Genomic DNA, 27,805 nt, shown 5'->3' with positions numbered 1-27,805 from the left:
AATTGTGAAAGATAAATAACATAATTCGAATAAGTAATCCGAATGAATAATAATTAGATGAATGATAATCTTATTAAAAAATAATTTGTAAGAAATTATTGTTCAAAGATTTTGAATTATGAAAACTCGACAAGGATAATTATAAAGTAATTATTTATGATACTTTATAATTCTAGTATTTTATATATTTTTTACTTTACCAATTTATACTATATTATTATCTAGCTTTTCCTTATACTATACCATGGTAACAGGTGGTTGAGTTCCATTCAGGGAAGATTTGAATTTTTCATAGTGCTGTTCCAAATAATCATGATGATAGGCCGCTTCAATAAGAATGAATTAATTATTTTTAGAATTAATCAGTTGGAAAAATTAAATACTTATTAATAAAAGCTACTCTAATATTAAGTAAAATTATTAATAAAGTACCTTTCGAGAATAATGAAAATAAAGAGTAACTTTATCATGCTACCTTATATATTTTTAGCCTTTTGAAATTTTGTGAAACGAGTATTGTATTTCAAATATAGGAGCCTTAATAACATTTACTGAAAATTATAGACTTTTAAGGTATTTGCCCTTGTATGTTTTGCTATTTGGAAGGCAACTCCTCCTTCGGCCGTTACCTTATCCACTTCGCCTTCCAGTTCCACCACACGCTGGCTCGCCGGCCCCAGCCCCAACCCCAACCCCGCCGAGCGCCGCTGCTAGCTCTGCACCGGCGTCTGAGGCGAGGGGAACCATCCGCCAATCCTCCACCAGATCTCCGTTCATATCTACTTCCTCGCCGACGGAGGCTGTGATATAAACAGCCGGCGAAGCCTAAGACTTGATTGACTCTCCGGCGCGAGGTTGCCACATATTTAGTCCACTTCACCTTCTTACCATATCCATCTCGGCGGACCGGATCTACAACCGGCGAGAGAGGCGGGGTCTCTCCGCTTCGCAATCGTCACAAGGCGGAACTGGATTGACGCGTTGAAGTGGTGGGTTGACGCTCCTCCCCTTGGAAATTCTCGATCCACCGAGTCAGGGGTCCGTGAAGCAGCATGTCGAACGCTCTGGTTAATGGCCTAGCCGGCGCCGGCGGAGGCATCATAGCTCAGATAATCACCTACCCTATTCAGACCGTAATGGCTCGTTCCATAGTCCATATTCTTTACTTTGTTGTCACGGATTCATCCTGCTATTGATTCATACATAAATGTAGGTGAATACTCGTCAACAGACCGAGAGGATTGCCAAGAAGACGTCGCAGGCCTCGGTCATTGGCGGCGGCCACCTCCCATCGTCAGGAGGAACCATCTCCGAAATGTTTCAGGTCTCCTTGTTCCTACCTTGTGCGCGCTTGCGTCTTGACCTCCACCTCAACACTGATTCCTTTTCCTCCTGCTGGGTTGCAGCTTATCAAAATGGAAGGTTGGGGAGGGCTGTACAGTGGCCTTAAGCCATCGCTAGTTGGCACTGCTACGTCTCAGGTCTGCCCTGTTTGCTTTCCCAACCCAATACTTAACTACACGAGCATTTCAACATGTACCCTTCCAGCCATACTTATTATAATCTACAACTCTTTAAAGCCTCACATTCTTTGGGAGAATAATGTGGTGTGAGATGATATCCAGGGAATATATTATTATTTCTACCAGTTACTGAAGAATAAGGCAGAGTCCATTGCTGCTGCCCGCAAGAAGAAAGGGCTTGGTGATGGAACTGTGGGTATGTTCTCTTGGCTTGTTGTCGCAGCTATTGCAGGGTGAGTATTATTCATGCCATAATATGGACATAAGTTCTATTTATGTGAAGATATTTTTCACCTACGACTCCTTCGATAACTCGACTTGTTATATATGTATACATTCAATCCTTGGACCTTCTATTGACTTGGTTTGCAAATTTATCATTACTGACAAAGGATGCCACAATTTCACCTTCTCTCTTATGAAATGATGGTCAATCTCTCTATGTTTTATCCTCTCATAAAATACTAGATTAGAAGCTAAGTGCATGGTAGCTTTATTATTTAACTGCATTCTAATCAGCAACTATTTAATCCAAACTCTCAAGTTGCTAGCACCATAATTATATAACCTATCTTTGCACTTGACTTGGTTATGACAGTTTACTTCTTTCTCTTCTAAGAGATCAGATTACCTTCTAGAAGAATAACAGCCCGATAGGGATTGTTTATCTAAGGGTGGACTATGTTCTATCATGGTATCCATTTGACTAAGGATCAATAGGTGACATTGGTTTGGTTCCTAGCATACTAGTCTCTTTTAGTGTATCAGGCATATTCATTGATATATGTAAATATCTTCCCCATGAGTAAGTAACTTCTGTATCAAAATAGTTGAGATTCACTAAGTTTTGATTTAAAAATGCTGATAGAGTACTCCAATTGTGTGATCCTAATGTTGTGTATATAGGTGATAAGAAAAATCATCTTTCTGACTAATAGTTATGTTTATAGTCATGAAAGACTGAAGATGGTAGAGCTAAATTTTCTAAATCAAGTTCTTAGAAATTGTTACAATCCACATAATCCTTAACTTGCACTTTATGTCAACCTAGCCTTGAGCAACAAAACCTAAAGGTTGCTACATATGGACCTCCATAGTAATTATTTAAAGTATAAATAAAGACATTCTTATTGTTGAGTTGATGAAAGGGCTAGTGAAAGGCAACCACCAAAGTGAGAAAGAGGTGAATTGAAGTAATCTTAGTTACGAGAAAAGATGTTAAAAATACTCTGCACTATAATTTAGAGTGTGTTCCTTAGCCATTAGGCAAGCTTACACCCCTCCTATAGTTTCATTGAGAGAGCATTTAATAGTGAAAAGTTACTTGCAACCCATTATTGATTTTCTTAGAGGAAGAAGAAGAAACTATGCCTTGTTAACGTGGACTGTCTCCATCTTACCAATCATTGCATGCGCAAACTAGGCTTTGTGAAGGCCTCTAAGATAGTTTTATGGATTTTACAGGAAGCTAAAAATGACAAAAATGCATAAGATATGTATGATAGTGAAGCATTAGATAAATGGAGAAAAAGTGTGTATAAAGTAGAGAATGTTTAAGTACCTTTCCAAATAGCAAGATGAAGGCATTAGCTATGGTGTGCTCAAATCTCGCTTTCAGCTATACACCTATGAAGGTGATTCATCTAAGGTGGATATTGTGGTGGCAGGAGGGATAGTAATGGTTATGAAGTACGAACATGAGATACCTCATGTTGACTTAGAAAGAGACGGTGAAGAGCTCAAAGAGAGTCAACTCCATGAAGATACATAAAGGGCAGCTCATGCATGAAGCTTCCGCCAAAGTAGATCGCAGGAAGGGATGAGACTGCCTTGAGTCTATTGTATGTAGCTAGACCCGACCACGGTTCAAAACTGATGATTCGACGGTTCTAGAAATATTGACCCTTAACCCTAATCTTCCAAGGTGATTATGGTTCATGATTCGGTTCATAGTTTGTGACGATTCAAGATTATAATTATTTAATTTTAAAAATTATAAATTTCTAAAAAAGAGTTTGCACTTATTTAAGTTGTATATATATCCTCTTAGGGCATGTTTGGTTAAAGGTTATTATTGGTAACCCTGGTTATCTACCTAAGGTTATGTTATTTAACCATATTTGTTTCAACTAATGAGTGGTTCCTAGGTAATGGAGAATGCCTATCACATCAACAAGTGGGGGTATATAATCTATAATGTAATTACCTTAGAAGTGTAAGGTTTTAAGTGATTCTGGGGTTAACAATTTTTTTTTGAAATTATCCTCTAATTTTTGCCCTTTCAGACAAAAATACACTTAAAGTTTTATCAAATCTCAATCCGCTAAAGATATAACCAAAACCCTAGCCGACTATTTCTCCCCCTTCGCACAAATCTCCTTCATTTCCATTTGCTTTGAAAACGTGGACTGGTTCTCACATCTCTGGATCCATTCATTTCAGAAGCTTGTTGTCAGAGAAGAGGTAAGTTCCTGCTTTAAATTTTTGGGCTTTTAACTCTCTTGTTCTACCTCCGGTTTTGGGATTTTCCACCTTGTTGGTTTCCTATTTGGTTCGTTGCCCTTAAACTAAGTTATACACTAAAACCTCCAAGCAAAGAAATTTTTGTTGCATTACCTAGGGTTGAATCAAACATTAGATTATATTTTATTTCCCATAATCTTGGTTATTTGATTAACTTGTAATCACATAACTAAGGTTATGCATGATAACTTGAACCAAATGCACCCTTAGAGTATAAGAACATTAAATTCAAGTTCATTAGTTATTGCAGTATTAAAATCTTTTATTTTGTTCTTTAAAAGTTATATTTCTTTTATTCTTTTTATAACTTTCGCACAATTAGAGCTTCTAAAAAGTCAAAAGTCAAAGTAAAAAGTCAAAAGTCAAAGTAGATCGAGAAGAATATTATATTAAATCCTAAATCATTTTTATTTTTTGATACTAATAATTTTTTTCTAATATTAATATTATTATATTTTAGTTGATAAGACATATATATCATATAAATGATATCTTTCAATTAATTTTATATATTTGATGATAGTCTTCACTATATATATAATTTTATTATTAAATAAATTATATTCCTTGATAAATTTATTATTAGATATATCATACCAGTCAAATAGTTTTATAAACTCAATATTGAATGAATAAAATGATAAAATAAGACCAATGAGTAATTAAGAGAGTTAAATGAGATTAATAAATTTAATGAGTTAAAGGTAAAACATTCCCACATTTAGAGAATTCAAGGAAAATAAGTTGTAAAATTATCTTTAATAGAAATTAATAGAAAGGTAGAATACTCCCACATCAAAGAATTCAAGATAAATAAATTGTAAAAATAACTTTAATAGAAAGGTAGAATAGCCCACATCAAAGAATTCAAGGTAAATAAATTGTAAAATTAGCTTTAATAGAAAGGCAAAATAGTCCCACATTAAAGAATTCAAGACAAATATATTAAAAAATTAACTTTAATAAAATAGTAGAATAGGTTAATTAATATTCAACCACACCATTAATATAACTAAAATATTATTAAATAAAAAGCTTTGATGAAAAAACTTTAAATAAAATTAAAAAAATTTAATGAACTGGAAGTTGAACCACTTATTCGCTGGGCCAGCCCTTGAGAGACGGGTTGTGTTGGATCGTGACGCACGTGAGAAGAGGGTGAATCACGTGATATTTTAAAACTTGTTTTCTTTTAAAAATTAAAAGCAGAGTAAGTAGCGGAAAACAAAAAAACCAAGACACAAGAAAACACAGGCGGTTTTTACTTGGTTCGGAGCTTTCGACGACTCCTACTCCAAGACCCAAATCCCGCGGACCTATTGATGGAGAATCCACTAAAAACCTCTTCCAGTTCCCTCGGAAGAGAGAATCGAGTACAAAAAGGTTAGGTCAAGTGCAACACACTGCACTTGCCCTTTTATAGTAATTAAGTACAAAAAGTTATCAACACTCTTATAGATCGAAATGAGAGCTCTTCTTGTGTTGATGTCTATCTGCCGGGCGCGACCGGAACTCCTCGGATCAGTTGTCGGACTCATTAGCTTCGTAGTAGAGTCGTAGCAGCAATCGGGAGTAGTTAGAAGCTTGAATGGATGTGCAGTAGCTCGTATGTAGTTATTGTTGCAAAGCTTCCTCGAAACTGCCTTATAAAGGGCTTGGAGGGTGCCTTCCAAAGGCCTTGAAGGCGCCTCCAATCGGATAAAATCTATCCCGAATTCGTTGTGCCTTATCTGCGAACCGGTCAAATTTTATCCGTGGAAGGCGCCTTTTATAGCCATGGAAGGCGCCTACTATGAACAGTACTGAGGCGCCTTCCATAGCCATGGAAGGTGCCTTCGGGTACTATTCACCCGAAGGCAGCTTTGCTTCTTTGCTTGCTTTCTTGCCCTGCAACAAATGTGTTAGTCTAAATACCCTGCAAGACAAGTGTTAGCACAAATATAATAAATAGAGTAATTAGTTCCTGACTTTCTAGGACTAGGAACTAGTCAAGGTCTCAGTTTAAGGATCCTAAATGGATCTAAATTGGACCGACGCCTACTGTTCCCTCAAATGGGGAACGTGTCCTCACCAAGTCATTCTCCTCCAGTGACTTATCTTAACTTACCATCTTGCCAGACATCTGATTATCCCGCCGACCTGTCTGGACTTCATGCCAGCTATCCAATCGACCGTTGACCTAGCTGGATTTTCCTATAACACTGAGTTAGCATAATAAATAAAATAGTAAAGTAAGACAGTGTTAACAGATTTTAAGATTCGCTAGTCTGATTGACCGCGCGCGGTTAATCGAAAACCAGTCGGTCATGTATAACCTAGGGTTACCTTCCCTAGGGCTGCTCAGCTTCACTCACTAGGACTTCTATTGCCTGGCTTCACTCACCCTTCCACCACCTAGCTTCACTCATTAGGGTCCGGCTTCACTCACCAGAACTTCCACCACCTAGCTTCACTCATTAGGGCCCAGCTTCACTCACCAAGACTTCCACTACCTAACTTCACTCACTAGGCCTGGACTTCCACTTTACCTAACCTCCAGTTAGGACTAGTCACTTAGTAGACTTTTCACCTGCCTATCCTTTGGGTAGGACTTATCTTTGCTAGCCATCTAGTCCTGACTAGACTTCTCTCTTCCAAACATCAAGTCTGTTTGGATCAACGCTTGGTCAAATTGACCAAATTTAGGTATATTGTCAAACATCGAAATCCTAGACGTCGATTGCACCAACAGGTTAGACCCATTGAACCAGGTCAAGGGTAACCGGGTCATTGAACCCGATCAAGGGTAATCGGATCATTGAACCCAGTCAAGGGTAACCAAGTTATTAACCTAGTTTTGGGTTCGAGCTCAAGGTCGAGTCTATATGTAGCCTTACCTTGCATTGTATGAGGTTTCTGGGACTCGAACTCGTGACTACAAAGTCACACGGCAACAACTTCAACGAAAATACATGAGTAGAGATAAATACATGGTGTGACCTTAGAGAGAAGCAACAATAGACATTCTGAATATGAGATTCACTGAGTAAAATATAGATAAAGAAAGTAGATAAAACAAAACACCTATGGTGGAAGAAAACATAGATCATCCCTGCTGGTGCTAAAAACACTAGCTAATCAAATCTGTATTTTGATATTGTCAAAGGTTCAAAGTTAAGACTTATTGTTGTTCTAATGAGCTTGAGTAAGTGTGTAAGGAAGTCTTGGTTGAGTGGACTAGGCAAAGAAGTCCTACTCGAGTGTACAGGGTAGAGAAGTCCTGGTCGAGTGGACTTGGCAGAAGATTTGGTAGATCAAGGATGTTGGGCAGAAGTCGTAGGGGTTAAGGACATTATGTGGGAAGCTCTAGGGTCGAGGACTGGATGTCTAGCGGGAAGTCCCAAAAGTCAAGATCAGATGTCGAGCAAAAGTCCAAACAGGTCTGGATAACCAGATATTTGAAAGGAACAGTATCATTTCGACCTATGGTTTCACGCGAAATTTAAAAATTAGGATCGGACAGTCCAAAATTGTCAAATTAAATTCCACTTTTATTATTATGTCTGTTGTGCTAACTCTATGATGCAGATAGGCGGCCAGAGTTAGGGGATTCCAGACGCCTAGAAGGGATCCAGGCGCTTAGAGGTTCGGGCAACCAGATAGGATCCATGTGCTTGGAATGCCTCGAACCTAGACACGCGATCAGTTTCCAAGCACTCGGGAGGGATCTAGGTGTCGGGAGGAATCTAGGTGCCTGAGAAGGGATAGAGGCAACTTGGATAGAGCTTTGACGAGATGTTGCCACGTCAGCGGTCCAAGTGCCCGGGAGTGATCTAGGCGCTTGGAGTTGGATAACTTAACGACGAAAGTGGATCGGATAAGCCTCAATGGAGACGCTTGGAGCTGGTCCATGATCCTGGAATATACTATAAAAAGATCCTTCTTTCAGGAGGTCAGAATAACATTCTTCCACGCTGAATGACTCTCGCACTGCTCTGAAACTCAGCTACGATGCTAAAGTGCTCCGACAACAAACCCTCAAACTTCTACTCTATAGTGTTGTGGGTGTTATTGTTCTTTTTATTAGTTTTCAAATTCTTGAACTTATCGATTGTTTAGTGGATTGCCCAATGAAAGCAATCAATATCCGCAGGCCTTGGACTAGTCGTCGCCGGTCTTTGAACCAAGTAAAAAGAAATTGTGTTAGCTTTATTTTTTTTTATTTCCGCTGCGTACTCTCTCTAGTTTTTAAAAAAATGTGAAAAAGCGCCGTGCTATTCACCCGTGCTTTCTTCGATCCTACAATCCCAAGGAAAGAGGACTTTGAAAGGAGCTTGCCCATGAAACAAATTAAATGATAATATGATTTATAAAATAACAAACAGTAGAAAAGCATCAACCTAGAAAAAAAAAGAATACATATACGTGGATGATCTCAACTAATTTTTCCTTTTGACTACACTATTCTGTTGATGCTGGTTGTGAGGTCAAGAAGAATAGTCTATAATATCTATACTCAAAAGAAATGATTGGAGAATACAAGAGAAACATTTAGTATTATCTTCATTAAACACTTTAGACACACGATTGAGTTTAGATCTTAGTGCAGGAATGGGAAAATAGAGTGAAAAGTTCAGATTGGTCTTTCATTTAAAACCATTTTATCTGAGAATGATCATCAATGGGAGTTACTTGAGAATAGTCATTAATGAAAGTTACAAAGTACTTAAATTCAAGAGTGAAATTGACACGTCTAAGATCTATCAAAATGAAAATGAATTAAAACTCAAGGTATAAATGCACACTTATGAACACTACTAGGGAATGAAGATTTAGTATTCCTTGATTGACATGATACCCTTAAGAGACTGAAGACTAGATGGACTAGCAACCATATGAATATTAGGAAGACCATGACTACTACATGTCTAAAGAAGTGATTGGGCCATCAAAAGTACAAAAGAAGATAAAGGCATAAGTTGGTACAATTCACAAGATTCATGCCCTACACAAATCACTTTTCTTGCCTTCGAATCTTGAATGAAAATGAAAATGACATTGAATATGAAAAGGATTTAGTATGCCCACTAACAGGTAATTGATTCAAGAAAATTCAAAGTTATAATACAAAGAATAGAGACTATAATGTGAAAAAGAAATCTTTTTGATGCCCTTCACCCACAAGTGGAGATCATTGTCTATTGTGACATTGTATGACATAGCGGTGGTACGTAGAGAAAGAGATGATGTTACCAAAATTGTACTCATTGCCCTTGAATATGGAACTTGAGAGGTGTATAAAGAGTAGGAAGTACATGTATCAATCACGTCATAGGCCAGAGAGTTGTCACCCTTATATAAATTCCTAGTCCGCGCCAAGTCTTGAAATAGGAGAGGAAATAAAAAAGAATGCTCATATGGCCGGGATCAATGAACTGTCAAAGGAGAGCAAGTAATTTGGCATTAATTTTCAACCATGTAACTCTAGTGGTCTTACGAATCTTGGTAGCTCAAGGTGGTGACGTATTTTGGGTGAATATAGCACGTGGTCCAAACTTGAACTGCTGTAGTTCACCAAGTTTATAGTTCTTTCCATTTACCTTCTCCTTGGTGATAATCATTGAGTCAGAAAGGCTGGAAAGATGCATGGTAGGAAGAACCAGGGAATCGACCAAGAAGGTAGTAGTGGAATCGACTAGGGAACAACGGACGAAATTTGCCGTTCCGCTTGACGCACGAAACCGGCATCGTGAGCCACTTTGTTTCGTGTGTCACTGTGTTCCTCGTAGCGGCGACGGGAGGAATCGCGTCGCGTGCTTCGCCAGCCAAGAATCGTCGGAGGATGCGAGCGAGGCTCACCAGAGGCGAGGGAGGCTCATCGGAGGCGAGGGAGGCTTACCGGAGGCGAGGGAGGCTCATCGGAGGCGTTGCGGGACGCCTCCGGATGAATCGCAGGACCTCCAATCCTCTTTGCAAAACTGCAGAAGATTTGGAGGCATCAGAGGCGGAGTCGGAGGCGTCGCGGGACGCTTCCGGCGCCACAGGAAGCGTCACTGGACGCCTCTGATGCCGGTGGACGCCTCGCCCGCCGCCTTCGACACCGCCCGACGCCTCGCCTGCCACCTCATTTTCAATGCTCTTCAAAATTTGTCAAAAAATTTTGGCATTTAAAAATCTAGCATTTAAATTAATTTAAAACTTTTGTGTTATTTCTTTTCTAAACTCAGATTAAATTATCCAATAAAATTAAAAAAATATATTTAAAATTAAAAAAATATTAATTAATATTTTGAAAATTAGTTTTATTGATTTAAATTTTATTTAAAAGTTCTATAAAAAAATTTAAAAAATCTAAAAAATCATATTTATATTATGATAATTAAAAAAAATATTTTGTATTTTTTTAATGTTTTACATAATTATTTAAATTATTTTTTAAATATATATTATTTAAATAATTAAGAGTTCTAAATTATATTCCGATATTATTTTTTACATATATAAATTTTTTTATTTTAATAATATTCCTCCTAATTATTTTTTCTAACAATATCATGTTGTTCAATAATTGAGAATTTATACAAAATTAATATACAATTTATTTTTGAATTATACACAATAAACATATTTATCTAATAATTATTATATATATATATAAATAAAAAATACTGAAACTGTATCGACACGGTACGATACAATACCGAAACCGTATCGTTCTGATCTGAGACCGAAACTTTAGCACGGGTCGAGATTCAAAACCTTGGAATCGATATTTTGAGTCAAATGAAACTCTTGACAAAAGAGTTTATAAGCACTACTAAATGTTGAAAAGGTATCAACAAAACATGGAGTCTTCTGCTGTCCAAGTGTGGCATCTCTCTGAAGAAAAAAATTCCAGTGAGTGAAGAAAAACACCAGATCCAGTAGCGAGGTTGAAATCTATTAGATCAAGGGAAGTGATATAGGCACTACTTCTGGGTTCTTGTTGAGGTCATGATTTGCTTCCTGAGGATATGGGTGTCAGATGGCAGATATGACTGGAATGATCTAGGTGATAATTGTAGATTGCTGACATGGAGAAAGAAGCTAATGCTTCTGGCATGGAGCAATAAGGATGGTGCTTGCAAACAGGGAACAAAATTTCGTTCCGTGCCGGACGGCACGGACGAAATTTGCCGTTCCACTTGACGCACAAAACCGGCACCGTGAGCCACTTTGTTTCGTGCGTCACTGCATTCCTCGTAGCGGCGATGAGAGGAATCGCGTCGCGTGCGTCGCCAGCCAAGAATCGCTGGAGGACGCGAGCGAGGCTCACCGGACCCGAGGGAGGATCACCGGAGGCGTCGCGGGACGCCTCCGGATGAATCGCGGGACCTCCAATCCTCTTCGTAGAACTGCAGAAGATTTGGAGGCATCACAGGTGGGGTCGGAGGCGTCGCGGGATGCTTTCGGCGCCACCGGAAGCGTCGCTGGACGCCTCTGACGCCGGTGGACGCCACGCCCGCTGCCTTCGGCACTGCCCGATGCCTCGCCCGCCGCCTCCAGCGCCGCCCGATGCCTCGCGTCCGCAAGTCGGGTTTCTGTCTTCGCAACGCTCGTGAGAAAAAAATCTAGCATTTAAATTAATTAAAAACTTTTGTGTTATTTCTTTTCTAAACTCAGATTAAATTATCCAATAAAATTTAAAAAATATATTTAAAATTAAAAAAATATTAATTAATATCTTGAAAATTAGTTTTATTGATTTAAATTTTATTTAAAAATTCTATAAGAAAATTAAAAAAAATATAAAAAATCATATTTATATTCTAATAATTTAAAAAAAAATATTTTGTATTTTTTTTAATGTTTTACATAATTATTTAAATTATTTTTTAAATATATATTATTTAAATAATTGAGAGTTCTAAATTATATTCCGATATTATTTTTTACATATATAAATTTTTTTATTTTAATAATATTCCTCCTAATTATTTTTTCTAACAATATCATGTTGTTCAATAATTGAGAATTTATACAAAATTAATATACAATTTATTTTTGAATTATACACAATAAACATATTTATCTAATATTTACTATATATATATATATAATAAAAAAAATACCGAAACCATATCGGCACGGTACGATACGATACCGAAATTATATCGTTTCAATCTGAAACCGAAACTTCGACACGGGTCGAGATTCAAAACCTTGCTTGCAAACTCTGGGTGTGGAGGAAGAGGCTTGGATTGCAGAAGCGCTTGGAAGTGGCAGGCACAGAAGATCCTTGTTCTTCTGCATTGAGCAAGGAATGAGGAGAGATGAGACAAATGATACCGTTTTAGGAAAAATATTAGTATATTATTTTAGGCAGTCCCTTGTGCTTGTATTGATTGTATTAATGTAATTTCTACAATCCACACCACATGATGGGTGGTATTTAATAAAGATCCCTAGGAGGCCCTTATCAATTTTGCAATTTGATTCTCGCTCCATGCATTAATTTGGACTTCGCGCTACATGTTTTGCACTCATTTCTCTTAGAGTCATTGTATCAGCTAATATAGATTTTTGTTTGTTTGTCAACAGGTCATTGAGTTGTCTTTTTTTTTTTGGAAAAAATTAAATTTGTATAAAATGTAGTTTGTTTATGGAAGCATTAAAAGGCATTTGGACTGGTTACTATTTAGCTAAAATAATTTATTCAACTCGTTTTGTTCTGTGTTTCTGCTCAAGATGGAGCTTCGAGTGTCCTTGTAGTTTTGTTATCCCATAGACTCTCTAGACAATTTCAGTGGTGACATAAGTTGATCTTGTTCATTCATGTCTTTGGCTAGAAGTTCAATTCTCGTGTGTTGTTTCTTCAGGTCATTGAATGTGTTGCTGACTAATCCAATATGGGTCCTGGTTACTCGTATGCAGGTAATCTATTTGCTTTCAATTTAAGATCATAACAACATACATTGCAGGCTTTTGCCTATCTCACGTCATTGTTATTCCTATATGTAACTATGTGTGTGAACATGACAAACCTAGATCCCATGGCTAAGGATTATCACAGCTATGAAATAGTTTGGAATATTCTTCACACATTCAGTAGTGATCTTATCTTGCAAAAATTTCTGCCAAGGTAATATGCCTCTTTTAGTAATTAATTTTGACATGAGTAAATTAAAAAAAATAGATTTGGTTGTTTGAGATCAACTGAGTTTTTCAGAGAAAGGTAAGTTTTCTCCTTTAAGATTAAACAGAAACAATGTCCTTATAGAAAAAGTCTGAGTTACATAGAAAATGAAGTGCCTATGATTGGTTAAAAACGAAAGGTTTAGAGGGGAAACAAAGTCTAGTTAAATTGGAAGTTCAAACATAAAATATGATAGAGACATGTTTGAGAAATTAATGAGAGAAGGAAATAAATCATCATAATAGGTGACACTTGAAGAAAAAGAAATTGAAGATAAGTCCAAATTAGCACTTCAACAATAAAAGGAAACAAATTGAAGAATATTAAAGAATAAAGTGGTTGTAAAAATTAGAGATTTGATTTGTTTGTTATTTGATAACTAGTATTTCCTGTTTAGGCAATAAATAGAGAATTAATTATAATCCTTACTAAATTATCAATTTTGTTCTTATTTAGCATATTTATGTTTGTATTAATTATTGAGTCATGTCTATAAAAGAAGTCTAGAGTTGTGTAGTTTAATCATCTTGAATTAATTGAATTCCCACTTTTCTTCTTGGAGAGTTTACTCCTCTTTGTGAGGATCGTGAAGTTATTTTATTTATTTAATTTCCTATTTTTCTCATCATTAGTTTGCCCCTATTTTAAGTCATTTTATTTATCTAATTTTCTATTTGTCTCGTCATTAGTTTTATAAGTTCTAACTTGTTTCCTTAAAATTATTGTGTTAATTTAAAAATCTCATTACCTCTTCATTTGCTATGACGAGAAACCCTACCATGAGAGAAATAGATGCTAGGTATAAACTTGTGGAAGATGAGTTTAAGACCCTTCAATCAAGAGTGGAAGACCTAGAACGGTTTAAAGTTCATGCTGTTAGTATTCAACAAGCTGCTAAAGGATACAAATTCTAAGTCCATAGATCACATATCCCATGTAGCTCAACAATCATCTAGGCATCAACCACCTTAGGACCATCAATCAGTCATTGATGAGGAAGATCATTTTCAAAACACACAAACCCGACCTAGAGTTAGACCTAAACTTAGAATAAAAATAGATACTACCCATCGAATTAGGGGTGATCAAAAATTTGGAAAAATTGAATTAACCGAACCGAACCGATTGAATTTAGAAATTTGGTTCGGTTAATTTGGTTTTCATTTTTTTTAAATTCAGTTCGATTTTCGGTTAATTCGATTCAGTTTCGGTTTTAAATTTTGTAATTCTGTTAAACCAAATAAGAATATTAATTTAATTTTTTTATTTAAAATTATAATTAATTAAATAAAATTTCATTTTTTTAGTTAAAATCGAATAAGGCTTTAAAATTTCGGTTAATTCGGTCAAAAACCAAATTAATCGATATTTTATCGGTTCAGTCAGTTTGGTTTTTTTGTAGGAAATTCGGTCGGTTCGGTTGGTTTAAAAAAATTTCGATTTTCAGTCTATTTGATTTCGACCAAATACTAAGCCTTACATTGAGTTAAACGAGATACCCTAAATTTTGATGGTCGGCTAGACCCAAACACATTCTTTGACTGAGTTGTTGAGATTGAAGATTACTTTGATTGGTATGATATGACCCAAATTGAACGAGCGCAATTTGCAAAATTCAAACTTGTCGGTTTGGCAAAGAAACACTGGCAGGGTATCTAAGATTAATATGCCGCAAACAAAGAACCAGTCACACATTAGGTAGAGGAAAAACGTCGCAACATACTTTAGAAACCAACAATACATCATATGGATTAATCTAAAACAATCAAACATGAGCATAATGGAATATTTGAGTAAATTTGACAACTTATGAATGTGTGTAACCCCAAATTAGATCCTAGGAAAATCCTAATCCATTTTGTTAATGGTTTGATACTTGAAATTCAATGACAAGTTAAATTATTTGCCCCAACCTAATTGAAGAGGCCTGTCATAAGGCTAAAGAGATTGAGCAATTTGTGAATGCCCTTACCTTGTGATCACTAACCCCCTCGATTGGCAGTGCCCCTACACAACAATCGAGCAAATCCATTGTTTCAACCCACCCTAGATTTGTCATTCAACTAGTAAAGACAAATACATAAACTTCTAAAAAAATAGAAAGCTCTAACATTCAATGCTTTAATTGTCATAAAAGGTCATGTGGCATCCAGTGTCCCTATAGAGCCTTAACCATAGAACAAAAATCAAATCCTAACAATGAAGTAGCATACTTTCCGACTCCCGGTAGTGGCGAAGAAATTGACCACCTTGATAAGCACCATGAAAATGAGGAAATTGAAGAACAAACCATAGGACTCCATGTTGTGTATCACATCCTTCCCATGCCTAATTGCCTACATCTAATGACACATGGAAACACACTAACATTTTTCCACACATATGCAAAATGTGGGAGTAAGTCTTGTAAAATCATGATGGATAGTGGGAGTTGCATGAATGTAGTATCCACACAAGTCATTTCTAGGATCCAAGCTATTCTTGAACCTCACTCGAGCCCCTACAAAACAGTATGGGTAAATCAGACTTCCTTTCCAGTTGCACAAAGGTGTTTGGCTCCTATAGAGATGGGGCCCATATAAGGATAAAATATGGTGGGGCGTTCTTCCTATGAGTGTAGCCCATATCATCCTTGGTTACCTACTATGGAAGAGAAAACACCTATTTTTTTTAAGCATAATGGCCAAAACATTTGATTATACTCAACAATGCCTAGAAACCTAAGTCCAACTCTAAATTGACCCAATCCTCAAAACAATCCCTCCACCATATTACACGACGTTAATTTGAAGTAGGAAAATAGTTGGGAATCATGATAGCATTAGTAACACAGAACCTCACACTTGGCACTAGAGATTCGCCAAAAGCCTTTTCCTTAAAGTCAAAGAGATTTTAGATGGATTCTTGTATATAATTAGTGAAGAATTACCCAACGAACTCCCACCTATGTGCTTGATCCAACACGTTGTTGATCTAGTCCCAAGATCGCAATTACCCAACCTACCCCACTATCGAATGAATACCCTAAAGTGTGTTGAATTGAATAGGCAAATTAAAGGACTCTTAGAGAAGGACTTTATTGGAGAAAGTATGAGTCCATGTATTGTTGCCGCTTTGTTAGTTCTTAAAGGATGGTTTTTGGAGAATGTGTATATATAGTCGTTCCATTAACAAGATCACAACTAAGTATAAGTTTCCCATATTGAGACTTTTATGCTTGACTATGGCCAAAGCATGTTGGTTCTCTAAGATTGACTCGCGTAGTGGATAACGCCAAATTAGAATTAGGGTTGGCGATGAATGAAAAACTGCCTTTAAAACACAAAATGGATTCTATGAGTGTCACACCCTTTGGACTTTCAAATGCTCCTAGTACTTTCATAAGGTTGATGAACATGTATTAAGGTAGTCCATTTCAATAACATTTCGATATATAGCTTGACATATGATGACCACCTGAAGCACATCTACCTCATCCTAGAGACTCTCATAAAGGAAAGATTGTTTGTTAATCTAAAGAAATGCTCCTTCCTATAACCTCAAGTTCGCTTTCTTGGATTCATTATTTTTGTAGAAGACATTTCAATAGATCCAAAAAAAGATTAGTGTAATCTAGGAATGGCTAGAGTCGCATATCCTTTTAGAGGCTCGAAGTTTTCATGGCTTTGCAACCTTTTATCATTACTTGATTAATGACTTTTGTATCATAATGTCTTCCATAACAATTTGCCTTGAAAGGGGGAATTTCAATGGACTAGATCTGCCTCAACTGTCGTAAGGGAGATAAAAGAAAGGATGACTAGGGACCTATTCTTAGACATCACCTATTCAAACCATTTGAGGTGTCTTGTGATGTGTCAAGAGTCGATATAGGTGGTGCATTGAGCCAAGAAGGTCAGCCAATTGCATTCTTTAGTGAAAAAACTCAACAATGTTATTCCACCTATGACAAAGAGTTTTATGTTATTATTCAAGAATAAGAAAGAAATTAAGTGCTAAACATGCTATGTGGGTTGAGTTCTTGCAGGACTATACTTTTGTGTAGACAACAAACCAGCTGATACGCTAAATCGTGTTGTTTCCACATTACATGCAATGAATATGATTGTAGTAGGATTCGGTTAACTCAAAGATGAATATGCACTTGCCTTGTCTTTGGGATAAATTTTCAAGACGTTCAAAATAGGAATCATCATGATTTGGTAGATTTTGTGATCTAAGACAATTTCCTATTTAAGAGTATACATTATGTATTCCTAGGACTGCACTTAGAGATTTTCTTATTTGGGGACTTCATGCAGGTGGCTTAGATGGACACTTTGAAAAGACAAGACTATTATCCTTGTGTTAGATTGATTTTATTGGCCTTTATTGTGACGAGAAGTTGCACGAATTGTGTCACAATGCTGTACATGCCAAACAATAAAGGCAACCAAACAAAACACAGGATTGTACAACCTACTACCCAAGGTTTAAAATTTTGATCCGTACTGAGGTTTCGGTTTCAGACCGAAATGATAGGGTTTAAGTATAGTATCGTGCCGTACTGATACAGTTTTGGTATTTATTTATTTATTTATATATAATAATTATAAGATAAATATGCTTATGGTATATATAAAAATAAGTTGTATATTGATTTTGTATAAGTTCTCAATTATTGAACAATTTAATATTGTTAAAAAAAATAATTAAAAAAAGTTTTATTTAAATAAAATTGATATATCAATAACTCGAATTAAAATAGATCTATCTATAATAATAAATATATAAATTATTACAAGATATTACTTTATATATAATAATAATTATATCAATTAACTATTTATTCATTTACTTAATTATTAATTAAATAATATATATTTTAAAGAGTAAAAAAAATATCAAGTAAAAAAGTACAAAATAATAATATAAATATAATTTATTAGAATTTTTAATTTTTTTTAGAATTTTTTTTTAAAATTATTATTTTGTAAAAATTTTAAATGAAATTTAAAATAATACAAAATAATAAAAAATATATTAGAATATAAATAAGAATTGTTATATTTTTTAAATTTTAAATGAAATTTAAATCATTTAAAAAAATCAAAATATTAATTATTAAAATTTATTAAATTATTTTAATTTTAAATATATTTTTATATATTTTATTAGGATAATTTAATTAGAGTTTATAAAAGCCCGTTCGAAATATCACACATCCTTAGAAATTGTTTAAATTAATTAAATAAAATAATTATTTATCGGGAAAAAAGTGATCGATTGCTTGCGATCGCCACGGGGGGCGTTCGGCAGCACCGAAAGCATCGTTGGACGGATCCAGCGACACTGGACGAGTCCGGCGGCAGCAGGGGTTGTCCGGTGATGCCTTGATATCGAAGGCATAGCAGCACGCTTCCAGCTCTGGCCTCTCGTGACTCCTCTAACGCCATCGGAGGCGTCCCGTATTTCCTCCTGCGCCGCCGGAGGCGTCCATGACTCCTCGAGACGGGGATGCCTTCTGTGCCGATTTTGACCGTCTGACGGAACGATAAAAATCATCCATACCGAGCTGCACGGAATGACATTTCATTCCTTGCTACTACCTATACCCCATAAACTTTGGAAAGACATTAGCATGAATTTTGTTTTAGGATTGTCTTGGACTAACCGAAGTCACAATTCTAATAGTAGTAGATCAATTTTAAAAAATGGCACATTTTATTCCATGCCATGGTGTATCACAAATAGCCAAATTATTCTTTAGGGAGATTGTTTATTTGCCCGAGTTATCTTCATCTATAGTGTCAGATAGAGATGTGAACTTTGGTAGCTATTTTTCGAAGACACTAGAGAAATTATTTGGGACACAACTTAAATTTCCTTCCTCCTTTCATCCACAGGCTAATGGCCAAACTGAGGTTGTTAATGGCAGTCTAGGAAATTTGTTAAAATGTTTTAGTGGGTGAAAAATTTCAGGTAGTTGGGACTCAATCTTGCCACTTACTAAATTTGCTCACAACAATTCCATAAAGTCTACCAATCGTAGTCCATTCAAAATCGTGTATGGGTTGAAAGCTCGTAAGCCTATTGACTTGATTCCCTTACCTACCACTTCTCCTTCTTTTGAGTCAGCAGAGAAAGAAATAAATCATCATAATAGGCAACACATGAAGAAAAAGAAATTGAAGATAATTCTAAATTAGCACTTCAGCAATAAAAGAAAACAAATTGAAGAATATTAAAGAATAAAGTGGCTGCAATAATTAGAGATTTACTTTGTTTGCTATCTGGTAATTAGTATTTTTTTATTTAGGCAATAAGTAGGTAATTAATTATAATCCCTACTAAATTATCATTTTTTTTCTTATTAGCATATTTATTTTCATATTGAATTTCCACTTTTCTTCTTTGTGAGAGTTTACTCCTCTTGGTGAGGTCCATGTTTGTTCATCCGCTGTGCTACATCATAAATATCTTGCTATTCTATCCTTTAAATTCAAGTTTTTCAGGGTAGTCTATGGCTATTACTTCAAAATCTGTTCAATTACTTGAGTGACTACTGGAAGTTAATAAAGATGACAATCCTAAGAAGGAATCAGTTATATACTTTTGAAATTAGCTTAGCCAATGGTCATCGTGAAATTGTTTGTAGTAAGTTCACATTGTAGATAGTGTGTCGTTTATGTTTCCTAGCTATCCTCATCTTCAAGAGACAAAATGAGATTAGGGCCGTCATAGAATTGGGGATAACTTTATATTAGTTGCAAAGATTAAGGTCCGTGAGACTGACATGCCTAGCGTTAGTGCAGAAAAGCACCATATATTATAACAAATAGTCTATGGAACTTCATTCTTAAAAGAATTAGTGTGATTGCCTTGTGAATTTATTCTATTTGAATTCAATATCATAGATCTATATGCTTCTATGCGTATATTTTCAGTCAAATTTGTAAGAATTTCCTACTTGCTGACCAAGTTCAGTTTGTCTAAGCATACTTCCTGTTAGGAAAAAAGAGAACTTTTTATTCAACTTTGCATGCTAGACATGTGCATATGCGTGTACAAGTGCATATATATATATATATATATGGAGAGAGAGAGAGAGAGCTCAACCAGAGAATCCTTGTCATGAGTGCTCTTACGATCTAGGGTCAGAGAATTTGTGCCTTCCATTAGTTCCTTTAGTGGTCCATTCTCTCTACTGCTAGGAGTTCAGAATTAAAGATTGACTTCATTCAATCAGATTCCATTCTGATTTGGCATAGCTTTATCAGTTTATTGTAAGAAAACATTCTTTTAAATCTGCGTGAGTCACAGCTGGATAAGGCAAGCCTTCCCTATCTGAAGGTTCCTATTCTAGTGGAAAACTGAGTCCGCTTATTTTCCAGCTGAATAGTTTATTGTTTCTATTCTCCTTTGTGTCCATACAAGTAGTCAATTTGTGTGCCTCTTCTTCTTGCTAACTCAGTCTTATAGCACGCTTATTAGAGTGTAAGTTTTGCTCATATGAATAAAAATGCATGCAATGTTTTATCCTTTCGTCTCAACTTTCATATAATGCTACTGTGATTTATAATGCATTGATTTTGGAACTTAACACCCTTGCAGACACATACACAAGCAGAGAGGAGAATCATGGAGGCTAGAAAGGAGGCTATCTTGAAGGAATATGCTCGAATCACTAATGTGGAGAATGAGTTGGCTAAACTTGAACTGATCAAACCACAGCCATATGGAACATTTCATGCGGTTAGAAAAAACAATATTTCTTTACATATATGTAAATATAAATATTTTCAATTCTTTTAATGATATTTTACTCATTAATAGCAAAAGTTGTACTATGATATCCAAGAGCACACACTAGAGGTATACATACAACCAAGGTTTAAAATTTCGAACCGTGTCAAGGTTTCGTTCTTGGACCGGAACGATACGGTTTCGGTACCGTATCGTGCCGTGCCGATATAATTTCGATCTTTTTTAAATATAAAATATATTAATTAAAAAAATATATTTAACATGAATATTTAAAAAATAAACAAAATAAACAATATAAAAAAAATCTTTTAAAAAGGAAAAGATATAAAAATAGATAAATAAATAAATAAAAATTTTATTATAATTTTAAATTAAAATAAATAAAATATAAAATTAATTAGATAATTTTATTAGAATTTAATAAAGTCTCTTTAGATTATTTCCATCATAGCTAGGAGTTGATTAAAATAATTAATCTAAGTTTAATTAAAAAAAATCTGACACCACTCAAGAGATCGCGCGACTTCGACGCTGCCGCGGGGTTGCGCGACCTCTCAGCCATGGCTGTGGGGATCACATGACTCCTCTAGCGCTACCACGGTGGTGGTGCGACCCCTCTGCAGTGGCCGCAGGGTCACGCGATGTCTCCGTGACAACAGCAGAAGGGTTATGTAACCCCTCTGTTGCTGTTGCGGGGTCAAGCAACCCCTCCGCTATGGCCACGGGGTCGTGCAACACATCGCAGCTATTGTGGGTCTGGTGCCGGGGTCGTGTCGGTGTTGATCGTAGGGCGGAACGAGATGTTTTGCCCGTTTCGACCATTTCGACGCGACACTTTAAACAATGCATACAACTAGATAAACTGCATAGATAAACTTGCTGGTGCAAAATATCATAGTTATTGATTTGATAAAATCATTTAAAACACGGTTTAAAATTACTTTTCATGTTGCACGGCATGAAACACGGTTTAAAATTACTTTTCATGTTGCACGACATGGCCGATGCATTTTATTTTGTTTGCTGGCTGGTACATGGAACAGAGCGAGATGAGTGAAACCCATCATACAAAATTCACAGGTTTTGTTTCCTACTTTTTCATGATATCTTTTTCTCTAGTTTGATTCTCGTCATACTAACTTTTGGTAGATATCAGTACAATCTTCCAGCAGTGAATAATTTCTTTAGAAAAGATAGCTTCTCAAGACCTCAGTAATCTTTGAAATACTAGAGAAATTATGGATTTAGACCATCAGATTAGATACATTCATGATTACAACAGAGTTGAACGCCATGAGCCTTAGAATGTGGCTTCTGGGAGTCTCAAGTTATGCATCCTTTCAAACTGTGTGGCTTGAGCTGTTTCCGGTAGAAAAGAAGTATTGTTGTCTGCATGTCTTGCTTTAGCTGATGCATGTTGCTGATTAATACACTTAATATCTTGCTCAGGTGAGGGAGGTTTACAACGAAGCAGGCATAAAAGGATTCTGGAAAGGGCTCATCCCGACTCTTATCATGGTGTTAGCCTTGATGAATAATCATTGTGTATCGTGAGAATGTTGATCTTTCAGAGACCTAAAGACTCAAAACTATTCTTGCAGGTATGCAATCCATCAATTCAGTTTATGATTTATGAAACCTCATTAAAGCACCTACGGAAAAAGCGCAGTGGAAATGGTAATGGAGTAAAAGATGTAACCGCTTTACAGGTATATATCATCCACTTCTCTATTTCATTGACTACAAATGGAATTAATGCAAAATTATTAGTTTTTTTTTCTAAAAGTTCGTAAATCTTTTAAACTAATATTTTGCTGCTAGTCATTGCAAATTTGCAAAATGCCAATTACAAACTTAGTAAATGTTAGTTATAACTAGAGGAACCTATTTCAAAATCTGTTTCACAATCCGCATGTTTCGACTCGCCAAAGCTTTACCCTTTGTTTCCTCTGTCCCTCCTTTCTCCTGCAACACCTTCCACTCATCTCTCCTATGCCAACAACCCATCGTTGATGCCTCATAAATAAACCCAATTAATAGTGCATTGCAACTCTGTCCCTGCGTACAAAACATTCTCATTGTTCGCCCACATGAGATAGCCCAATGCCTTCTTGCAATAGCAATATTTTGAAATCACTATGACCCCAGCACCTTTTATAACACCCTTGCTTCTTCTCTAAGATGACTCCCAATGACAATCGTTGACAAATCTCTCCCATTCCATTTGTCTCGTAGATATTCTCCTCACTTCTCGCGAGGCCGAAGTTGTGACCTTAAGCCTGGGAGCTTGTCACTCTATTTATCTTGCAGATCTTCTCCTCGTGCCTTGGCTGTCATTGTGCATCAATTGGTTGAATCTATGTCTGACCTTAACCCTATGTAGGATCTTCCTCTCACACCAACAAAGATTTTCTGCCTATGCCACCTTGTGTTTCTTTTGCAAAAGAACTCTCTTCAAAAAGGCACCACTACTAAGTTGAACTTCTTTGATTTCCATCCTGCATTCACCTCTAGCCAAAGACCTACAGGGGAGTCTCCTCTCAAGTCAATTGAGGGTCTGCTCTCTTCCAACCCCTGCATCCTCTTGTGTGCCTTCTGATCTGCAAGGCCTGATGGCATCTCTGCCAGATCAAACCTACTAGTGCCTCCTCAATCACAATAGATCCCTATCTTCAACCACAACATACGCAAACCAGATTTCTAGACCCCCATATTTATCAAAGTGGTGAGCCTCTATTGATTTGAAGAGAAGAATTCTTGACCCCACCTTCCAATTTAATTATTTTTCTCTAATAACCTTCATTGGCCGATCTCACCTAGTGGGTTAAAGCTTAGTTGAGAATCTCATGCAAGAGATCTTGGATCTAGTTCGACACCAATTGCAGGCTGAAATTGCAAGTGCATATTGTAAGGGAGGAAGATCACACCAAATGCAACCTTTTCTCATTTTATAAGTGTTATGTGCTTTTGCCAATTTTTACGGGGGTTCGCCTAAATAAAATTGCACCTTATAAGGCTTGGTTATTGTTGTTGTAATAACCTTCATCTTTTTTTAAAGAAAGAGAACATTTAAAGTGGTTGGCCCCACCTCAAATGTATTATTTGAGATCTCATGCAAGAGATCTTGGATCTAGTTCGACACCAATTGCAGGCCAAAATTGCAAGTGCATATTGTAAGGGAGGAAGATCACACCAAATGCAACCTTTTCTCATTTTATGAGTGGTATGTGCTTGCCAAATTTTACAGGGGATCACCTAAATTGCACCTTATTTTGAAAAATATTTTTGTTTAATTTTGTTAGTTTAGTGTATCTTAGCCATTCAATCGTCTCTCACAAAATGTTAAATTCCTTCATATCTTTATCCAAAAATACAACATCACCACTTATTTTTTTTCTTAGCTTACTGTTCAAACTACCTTAGAATTTTCATTATTTCTCTATTCGCATATCGGCCATAATGAAAGAATTTGCTACCCCCTACTATGGAGATGTAGATGCTAGGTGTGCTAACCATGAGACCAAATATAACAATGTGTAGGATAAAGTTAATCATTGAGCTAGGTTACATCTTAAATGAAGAGGAGTCTTGGCGCAAAGGTAAAGTTGTTGCCATGTGACCAAAAGACTACGGGTTCGAATCCTGGAAACAGCCTCTTACAAAAAGTAGGGTAAGGCTGCGTACAATGGATCCTTCCTCGGGACCCCGCATGGCGGGAGCTTCGTGCATTCGGCTGCACTTTTTTTTTTTATGTTGGTAAACAAATCAATGAATTAACAAGAGATAAGGGTCCTAAAACCCTAGATCATTCGAACAACATAAACTCTTCATGAGTCTCATTTAAACCCTAAATCTAGAAGTAGAAATATGAGATTAGTGCCACATATTACATAGATCAGAAAAGTTCTCAAAACCAGAAAAGGATAATTAAGGTCATGATCATGAAAAGGTAAACGCAATAAGAAACCTCTGCAAATTATTGATAGGGCGTGCAACTAATGGTCCTTGCAATCTCAGATGAGAGAATCAATAGAGTGATCAAAGAGAGATCACAGACAAATCTTTCTAGTAGGCTTCTCCCTGAAGTGGCACATAAGACAATATGCAACAGACTAAAGGAAAAGAAAGCACTCAAGGTCCTAAAGAAAGATATATGGCATAGTTCAATCTTTTGCTGGAAATAGCAACCTGAGAACTGGAAATTCCTCTGTGAGAGAAAAGATCGATCCTTGTTCATCCTAAGCTTTCTCAACCATCATGTGCAGGTTTTCTTACTGGGGGCGCTAGCAAAACTAGGGGCAACGGTGGTAACATATCCTTTATTAGTTGTGAAGGTATGGTTAACTCCTTTCTTATTTTGTCTATTCCAAAAGAGTCTAGATATTGTTGTTCCCTTCATTTTTTCCCTTTCCATCTGAAATTTAATTTTAAGTCAGTAGTTTTGGAAAATAATCCAAGTGCCTCATAGTCCAAGACAACCTCTAAAGTCATGTGGGACAGCTCCAATAGATATTTTCAATTCATCTGCAATAGTTAGCATAGTATGGTGATGCTTACATTTGGTATTTAATTCCCTTTCTGTTCAATTTTTCCATGATTGCAGTCTAGGTTACAGGCAAAGCAAGAAATCGGCAAGAATGCAATGTCTAGATACACAGGTATAGGAGTTCTTTTTTCTGAGTCTGGGAAGCAGCGAAAGTTGAAGCCTTAACTTTTTTCTTTCCTTATTGAAGAATGCATAAATTGCTTGCTTGCCTTTAGTGATTCAGACACGAATACGTTTTTCTACTGCAGGAACTCTGGATGCGATACTAAAGATGATCCGTTACGAAGGACTGTATGGATTTTATAAAGGCATGGGGACCAAGATTGTGCAGAGTGTATTTGCTGCTTCGGTCCTCTTCATGGTAAAAGAAGAATTGGTTAAGGCTTTTATTTTTGTTTCTGACAAGGGTAAGAAAATACATACGACAGCAATTGGTGAGTGAAGAACACAATATCGTTGTCTCACCATTCCAGATTTGCAAATATAAGGAGGTTTCATTAGTAAGTTTAGTTGAATATTTTCTTTTCTGGCTTTTGTATATTGATCTATACTACAGAAGTGTAGAAGCAAGTATCATCACTAGTAGAATGCAATTGTCACTAGACAAACCTATTGTAGGTAGCAACTCATTCTTCTCAAGAATATACTCGTCTTTCATCATGGCAGGAAGAGCAGCCTGAGCTAGAGGCCAACACTAGCCCTGCTTCTCTAGCACGGCGCTTTTGCTCCATCTCTTCCATCCCTTTTATATACTCAAAACATGAGTTTATCGGTTGCCTAGAAGGATATGGTTGACAATAGTTTGTTGGGACTGTTAACAAATGTGATGGAACTTAGGTATTAACCATGGTAACCTTCCTTTGGTTGTTTGATCAATGGCAGACCACCCACCATGATTTCTAGACAAGTTTGCTGTATAAAGGCATTGGCTGAATTCGAATTTAGCAAATATGCGACTCCGTGATCGAGGATAAAAAGCTAGACTCAAGCACCATTTTCAATTTGCAATTATTTATGCTGCAGTGCATGTTGTGATATGATTAGTTAAAGAGTAGTTGATTTTTGGCTTCAGGATTGCATTTTTTTTTTTGTCCAATTTGCTTGAAGAGATGAACTAGTTGTAGTACACAGGCTTGCCAAACAATGCAAGGGTTCAAATACTTGAGCAAGAGAAGAATGACCAAGGAATTTACCAAATATCATCAACAGTTGTCTGAAATGCTCTACTATTTAATAATTCTTAAGTTTAATTTATGAAAACAGCACTCTATGAGTAGTAAAAATATCATAAACATTCGGGGTTCCGAATCACTTTCAGATGCTCCACACACCCAGCGGGAATAGGAATCAGGCTATATATATATATAATGTAAAGTGTGCAGGATAATAAAACTCTTTATATATCTATATATATAGAGAGATAAATGTTATCATTGACACTTTACCTGCACACCACTCCGTGAGCATCTAATTTCTTTTTTAAAAAAAAATTTAAATTTTTTTTTGCTTAATACTATAATTCAATCCTTAAACTTTAAAGATAAAATCTTATTGATATAATTAGGAGTTAAAAAAAAAATCATCGATGACGATGCTATAAACGTCATCCACGTTGGGCGGGTTTAATAGCCTATACATTCACGGTGCGTGATATCCATGGATGACTGAGTGCATTTTTGTGTGCTCGGACACACACGTCTCGAGCTGTGAGAATCACTCATCTTGATTGTTCAAATTGGATACCCAAGATATCATTTGCTATCTTGGGTACCAAATTTGAACAATCAAGATGGGTGACTCTCACCAGCTCGAGACGTCTGGATTTGGTTCAGGTGCCTCAAATGTTTTGGCCATGAGAGTCACTCAATTTGGGTATATATATATATATATATATATATATATATATATATATATATATATATAAATTGCAACAATTAAACAACCAAGCAAAAGAAATAGATATATATATATATATATATATATATATATATATATATATATATATATATATATATATATATATATATATAATCTTGAATCATTAACTAGAATATTTGTAGAATAGTTAATTATAAACTAATTCGGAAACTGACCAAACAAAAAGTCCAAACAAAAGGAGGAGAGAATAGTTTCCATCCAAGATAAAGAATAAAAGTAAGACTAGTCTCTCACAAAATATTCTCCATTTTTTCGAAAAAAAAAAAACCCGAAGGGTAATACTCAGCCTCAATAATCATAGGGTCTTTTGATTCTTACATTGTTTTTTACCTTTGACGACCAATATGAAACCATCTTTTCAAACCCTAAACGCAA

At 36.1% G+C, this 27,805-nt stretch overlaps 1 protein-coding gene across 2 annotated transcripts; it reads left to right on the top strand.

The window, feature by feature from the left end:
• Positions 1 to 620: 620 nt before the first annotated feature.
• LOC122031017 (peroxisomal nicotinamide adenine dinucleotide carrier-like) lies at positions 621 to 25,992 on the top strand. 2 transcript variants are annotated; one of them, XM_042590063.1, is made up of 11 exons: positions 621 to 1,133; positions 1,214 to 1,324; positions 1,407 to 1,481; positions 1,650 to 1,756; positions 12,884 to 12,938; positions 20,794 to 20,934; positions 22,396 to 22,464; positions 22,548 to 22,655; positions 25,212 to 25,280; positions 25,550 to 25,604; positions 25,741 to 25,992. In XM_042590063.1, exons 1-11 carry the CDS (start codon positions 1,053 to 1,055, stop codon positions 25,932 to 25,934), a joined length of 1,065 nt encoding a protein of 354 aa, XP_042445997.1. In that variant the 5' UTR covers positions 621 to 1,052; the 3' UTR covers positions 25,935 to 25,992. The 2 variants fall into 2 exon arrangements, with proteins under 2 accessions (XP_042445997.1, XP_042445996.1); XM_042590062.1 differs by having other exon boundaries at positions 622 to 1,133; positions 1,626 to 1,756.
• The last annotated feature ends 1,813 nt before the right edge of the window (positions 25,993 to 27,805 follow it).

The sequence above is a fragment of the Zingiber officinale genome, chromosome 11A (genome assembly GCF_018446385.1).
Source record: "Zingiber officinale cultivar Zhangliang chromosome 11A, Zo_v1.1, whole genome shotgun sequence".
NCBI lineage: Eukaryota > Viridiplantae > Streptophyta > Magnoliopsida > Zingiberales > Zingiberaceae > Zingiber > Zingiber officinale.
The sequence above is the reverse complement of the archived record's forward strand: the minus strand, read 5'-3'. Positions and strand labels throughout refer to the sequence as shown.